We start from the raw sequence: 6,653 nt of genomic DNA on the forward strand, positions 1-6,653 counted from the left end.
TGATAATGGAAAATGTTTTTTTTTTTTTTTTTTCACAATTGTTTATGTAATTATTTATAATTGACCGGTTTCAAATATACAGATCAATAAAACAACGACACATAATCTATTATCAAAAAGTTGTTAAAAAAATTATTTAAATAATAATAATAATAATAATAATAATAATGTCTTTTAATAATTGCATCCACACTTGCACCATACTGAAAAGATAAAATGGGTTACAAGTAGATGTGGAACCCTAAATTACTTAATGATTAAAGTCGATTATCTTCTAAATTTCCCATTTCTTTCAGAAAACAAAAATCAAAGAGATGGAGCTAAGAAACATGAAAGAGGCAATGGTAGCATAGCTCACCACAACAGGAAAGTTTATTCACTCACGATGCTTTCAAAACTGGGAAACAAAACAAATTTTGCAAACGTGTATCATCATTTTAAAATAATCAATTATGCTTTTTTATAACCATATTAATCACATCTTGCTTCCTAATTTTTGTTTTACATATACAACTTTTAGGTGTGATATATATTAATCATCCAACATTAAAAACCTCATCATTTACAAGGTACATCAATCATTAAACTCAAACTTATTCCTTGTGCTATTAGACACAAATTGTAAATTGATGATTACTGCCCATGTCGGGTTTTGAATTATTTGATAACTACAGCCACCATTTTCAATAATGCACCAACGTTAGAATAGGAATGGCATACATACGGGGAGTAAGTGAATTTGATTACCTCTTTTTTTTTTTTTTTTTGGTGTAAAATTTCATACTCAGTATAAAGTTTCCTATTTATTATTTCATGGGTTGAAATTTTCATATCCATTTCTCTTTCAGTATAAGGTTGAGTCATCTTTTTCCTGCACAACTTTTTCTTTGAGTCGGTCGTTCTTTTATACCTTTCTCTTTTAAGCCTTGTTCACTTGAGTTTAGAAATAAATTTTTTTAATCTGTTACATAAATTAAATCCTACACTAATTCTCATAGATTTTACTTTCAAATTTACTCTCACTTTTCTCCAAATTTATTCAATTAAACAACAACAAAAATTATCTTCAAATCCTCTCAATTACTCTTCTCCATATCTATTCAAGTGAACAAGGGCTTAAGTATATCATTCGAGAAGGTATTTGTCAAAGGTTCTCCTATACTAAAGTAAGTGACAGTCCGATGACTTATCTGAGTGATATAATAAATACGCAATTAATGAGAGTACCTAATGAGAGTACCTACCTTCTACATTTGATCCGTATTTATAATTTTGGTGTGTGTGATTTTTAAAAAGTTAATGTTAATTATACCCGTATTAATATTTTGTATCAATGGAGAGATAAATTGGTACAGTAATAATGTTTATTTAAACTAAAAGTTGTCCTTTCAAAAGGAAATATTCTACTTAGATTGCGATCTAGAAAGTAAGGCAATTTCATCAAGTGGTGGGATCTTAAAATCAACGTGATGTCATTGTTCTACATTGAATTTATTAACTTTTTGTCTTAATTTATACAAATTTTTTATTGTAAAGAAAAGGAGCATGTTGAAGCATGTTAAATGCTCTTGGATTGTAATAGGAAACAACATAAACACAAGGACAAGGGAGAAAACCAAGTGTTTTAAAATTAATCAAAGAATGGTAATTGTCTTAATTAATTGTTTAAAATGAAGACCCTATAATATTAATCTAGGGTTATAGGGTAAGGATTCCTTAATAGGCAGTTAAACAAAATATGATGGTATTAGTTAAAGACTTGTGTTTTGACAGCCCAAAATTCACCCATTCTCTGCTTTGGGGAAGCCAATGAACGTGATAGTCATAAAAAGTGATGGTGATTTTAGTGCAGACTCAAAACCTGTAACATGTAAATATGTCGCAAAATGATATTTTGACACCAATTTTTTAACACTATTTTGATACTGTACACGTGTCAAAATGTGGTTGGACGATTTTAAATTAAAAAATATGTCCTTGTTTTAGCTTTTTTAATTTGAAATTGTCCAATCACGTTTTGACACGTGTACAGTGTCAAAAATTGGTGTCAAAATATCATTTTTCAAATATGTCAACTCGTAAACTGAGACGACACGTATGAAAAAGTGCAAGAATGAAAACAAAGTCAAGCCAAATTCCCAAATACAGCACAAAATCCATAACACAATATCAAGAAATCAAACTAAAAACAGTAATTTTGGTTCAAATGCTAAAATGATAAGACATATGTATACTAATCAGACTCTAAAACCAATAGAAAACAAGCTAGTTAATCACAGTTAGCAGAAGAAGAAAATAGAAGAAAAAACTGAAGTCAGAAACCCTTGAGGCAATGGTGACGGAACTGAGCGCAATGACATGACTTCTACCATCAATTTCTCCCCTTTCTGGCATTGATCTTCAGTTCCACTGATGAAGTAGAACATCCCAGGGCTACCAAGAATCACTGTGCTGTTGCCATCATCAAATGCACTGATGGGGTTGTTTGAGTCACAGTGGAAGTATTCCCATCTCTCCACATTCATAACTGAGTCATTCTGGTACTCAAAAACTGCACAATCCAACAACAGTAGTTATATAATGTAGCAGTTATATGAACATTATCCTATGAAATATTTGCAGTGTATAAACAAATGAATGGTTACCCAAAGAATCANCAACTTGAAACCTGTTGGTTGAAGCCCATTGATTATAAAATGCAGTGTCGTTGGGGGAAGGTTCATGCCAACCCATTTCGCCACCCACTTTGAATTCCCTAGCTGCTATTTTGGCTGAGCTATTCATCACAGCCAACACAACACAGAGCACACTCAAAAGGGCAGCCATGTTTGCGTTCATCTTATAATTTCCTACGCTGAAATGCAAGAATCAATGGTTGTAACCAGATGCAACATTTATTATATAATGAGATACAAACATGCATGGAAAGATGGAAAGGTGGTGCTTTACGTGGGTGCAGCGTGACGGTTATTCAGCAGTTTTTGTTCGAAGTGTTGGCGACAACTGCGTCAAGTGTTGAAGAGTTCATGTTGGAATTATAGAATGTATTATGAAATTGGAATATATATTACAAGTTTAGCATTATTCAGTTCCAGAAGTTGTATGATAATTTAAAATGGTCTATTAATTTAGATAATCGTTATTTTTTGTGATTCTTTTTTACAAATAAGATTTTTATTTTTTATTTATTTCAATCGAGTTTTTATTTATAAAAAATTAAAACAATTAACTTTTTATCATTAGTTCAAGTTCTTGTAATTAATTTTGTATGTCACGTTTATACAAAAGATTAACGTAAGAATTTAATTGTTTCAACTTTTAAAAAATAAGAATTTAATTGAAAAAAAAAAGTGAAAGAATTATTTAAGAAAATTCATGGAAAATATTTATGATTAAACCATTTAAAATCGTTAAATCATTGTGTAAGAAACTAGAGTCGAAATGTAAGGGATACTTTGCAGTCTATAATTTCTTGAGAAAGTATATAACATACGTAAAAAAGTATAAGATTGTTCATAGCAATCGTATTAACATGGAACTCATTGACAGAAGTGATGACTACAGTGGCTTCATAGCATACTAAAAATCATGAACATGAACACTGATGAGAAAGTTTTCAGTGTTGGGAGAGCCATATTACATCTTGGACAACAGATGTAGCCAGCAAAAAGCAGCTGGTGAAAGTGAAGGCTATTGAGATCCCAACATGGTCACAAAACTTGTGCAAAGGCTTGCAAAAATTTGGCAGAGCCGTGTGTCTAATTCCTCTGCGATTCAGATTGGTCACCCCAGATGCAGCAGATCCAGCACTCATCAATGCATATGCAAATACCTGCAATTTTATCATCATTCAACTCTTCAGCCTATTACAAATAATAACTTTCATGTTGTTTCTGTTGTTCTCCCATCAGTATTATAGTAATCTAAGTATTATTACAGTAACATAGTCTTACAGTACTGTGTTTCGTTCCTCATTATGTCAAATTTGATATTTTGTGAATTGATTTTGATGACAAGAGAAACCTTAAAAATATGCAGAGCTTTATGTACCTGATCCCCAGCAAAAATAAGCCATGCATGATTTCTGGAAGGTATCACAGAAGAAGTCCTAAGAAATCTGCTTTAGGGTAGAAGGGATATCTCTTTCTAAGGAGTTAACACTAGTACAAAAATAATATTTTATGACGTATAAAAACGAACTATGTACATAGTTTTGTACGTTATAATAGATCTACATATTTTATGGCGTAGCAAAAATTTACTTTATCTGAAGAAATAATTCTAATGAATGTGAACATAGATAATTTTACTCAATATCAATTCGAAATAATTTTCTCCAATATTCCTATTATGTTAAGATAAAGTAAATATTTGCTACGTCATAAAATATGTAAATCTATTATAACGTACAAAACTATGTACATTATAATTCGTTTTTGTACGTCATAAAATATGATTTTTGTACTAGTGTAAATTACTTTAAATTTCATTCAAACGGGTAAGAAGCGTTTAAGTAATCATTTACATCACCCGTTAACTTTGATTTACAACTAAGAACTATCATGAAATGCAAAATTAGATAAATAAGGAAAAGCAAAACTAGTACAATAAAGGACCATGAAGCAATAATTTTCACTGAAAAATCAGAGAGAAAAAAGGGAATTACCGAAGAAAGCCCTTCTCCAGCTGGTTGATTACTGAATGCAATGTAATTCGGTTTCAAAATTTCAGAGTGATTTGAAAAACAAAGAGCAAAAATGAAAGATGCATCTGGCGTTAGGTATAGAATTGAGTCTGTGGTATTATTCTATAGTGTAATACGTAAATGAACTCAATATTGAATTAAGAGAAATTGGTATTAAGTGGTTATGAAGATTGATACATTGACATCAAACTTCTGGGTTATGAAGATTGATACATTGTAAAACGGAACAACCATCAAGAAATTCTTTACAGATTCAAGATCTCGTATCTGGGCTTCGAGTTGGCGGAAGAATGTACCTGGTGACCAACCCCACAGGAACAGAAGATTTATATCATTTTGAGTCATTTCGACAGTCGCATTCTCTCTAGCAATTTTATAAATCACCTCATTAGATGAGGTGAACAGAAGTTCATAGCTCCTTTGACCGCAACAGATAATCCTTACCCAATCTACTTTTAGACCCATACTTTTAGACCCATTTGAACATTGACTGCTTCGGCTTCATTTTTAAAGGACATATTTCGCATTTCATCTATCAAGTTTATCAGCTCCTACAAAAACAATAAAACAATTAATTTTAACTACAACTAGAACCATTTTTTTCCCAAACTTACTTACCCGATTAAGAACTTCGTCATCGTTCATGTCAATGCTCATTGGATCTGAACGAGTTGTTGAGCGGGAGGAAGAACTGGTGCTGGCGTTCTTGATAACCTCTCCTCCGGTGCTGGCGTTCTGGATAACCTCTCCTCCGGTGCTGGCGTTCTTGATAACCTCTCCTCCGGTGCNGATAACCTCTCCTCCGGTGCTGGCGTTCTTGATAACCTCTCCTCCGGTGCTGGCGTTCTTGATAACCTCTCCTTCGGTTGGCATTGGAGATGAAACCTCCATACGCCTATTTTGATTCTTCTTCCCTCTCTTGGAACGCTTCCTTCCTTTCTTGCTCGTCATGAAGTATTTTTTGGAGAAACTGAACTTTTCTATGCAGAGTAATTATCTGAGTAGTTTGTGTAGTTTGAAGGAAGCACCCCCTGCTTATATAAGAAAGCGTCCCGATATTTTAACACCATTCCATTTAACACCATTTTGACACTCTGACGTGGCAGGCAACGATTGGTTGATTTTTTTTTTTTAAAAAAAAAATGTCAAAAGGAGTTGAAAAAATAGGAGCAGATTTGAAAATTTGATTTCCTCTTTTGCCCTTGCCCTGTTTCATCAGAGTGCAACGTTTTTACAGTTCTCATTTCTCCATTTCACACCTGTTTCCTCTTTCCGGTTTGGTTGTGGTTGTCGCTCTTCCCCATCTCTGACCCTATCATCTTCGTTCTGTTGTTTGATTTTGTTGCCGTCGAGGCTATCGTTGTTCGACCTTCGTGGGTGTGTTTGATTTCTTCGATCTTGGTGTGGTTTTCTCCTCCCTTTGTTTCAAAATGGCAAGTAATTCGACTAAGGTAAGCGTCGCCTTCATCCTTGGTCTATTTATGTTTGCTCCCTTTTGTTTGTATTTCGCAGTATTTAGTGTTTTAGGGTTTTCAACATTTGTGGTTGATGTGGTTGGTGCAGTTGACGGTTAGACACTTATTTTCTACTAACTATATATCAACTCTGACCAAGGAACTGACACAGGAGCAAAGGTCATTGATTTGTGGGACTCCTTTTGGTTGGTTCGTAGAAGTGAGTGAAAAAGTTAGATTGGCTAGGAATATTTGGAGTGAATTAGTTGTGAAATGGGATGACTGTAATGGTTGTTTTGTAATCGGAGATAAAGAAATCCCCATGATAGAGAATGACTTTTGTTTAGGTCTGGGGTTGAGTATTGAAGGTAAGGACTTGAACTTGAAAGGAAATTTTACAAAAAGTTCATGTGTTAAATATGTAGGTAAACGGAGGAAGGTGGACCGGAGGAAGGTGGACCGAGTGTGGCACGTGAAGATCCTTCGTTCTCTCC

The 6,653-nt window shown here is 33.5% G+C and overlaps 2 protein-coding genes across 2 annotated transcripts in view; both read right to left on the reverse strand.

Moving 5' to 3' along the window:
• Window positions 1-2,279: 2,279 nt before the first annotated feature.
• On the reverse strand, window positions 2,280-2,826 carry LOC106773065 (mavicyanin). Its single transcript, XM_014659752.1, has 2 exons — window positions 2,646-2,826; window positions 2,280-2,551 (listed from the first exon to the last, which is right to left on the reverse strand). The coding sequence occupies exons 1-2, from the start codon at window positions 2,824-2,826 to the stop codon at window positions 2,280-2,282; spliced, it is 453 nt and encodes a 150-aa protein (XP_014515238.1).
• A 659-nt stretch (window positions 2,827-3,485) lies between these two features.
• The window catches only part of LOC106773756 (CASP-like protein 3A1), a 7,555-nt gene continuing 4,387 nt past the window's right edge, over window positions 3,486-6,653 (reverse strand). The window contains exons 3-4 of the mRNA XM_014660503.2: window positions 4,051-4,117; window positions 3,486-3,832 (exon numbers count right to left, since the gene is read on the reverse strand). Coding sequence (XP_014515989.1) covers window positions 3,617-3,832; window positions 4,051-4,117 — 283 coding nt within the window. The 3' untranslated portion in view covers window positions 3,486-3,616. The remainder of the gene's footprint in view (window positions 3,833-4,050; window positions 4,118-6,653) is intronic.

Source organism: Vigna radiata, chromosome 9 (assembly GCF_000741045.1).
Source record: "Vigna radiata var. radiata cultivar VC1973A chromosome 9, Vradiata_ver6, whole genome shotgun sequence".
Classification (NCBI taxonomy): domain Eukaryota; kingdom Viridiplantae; phylum Streptophyta; class Magnoliopsida; order Fabales; family Fabaceae; genus Vigna; species Vigna radiata.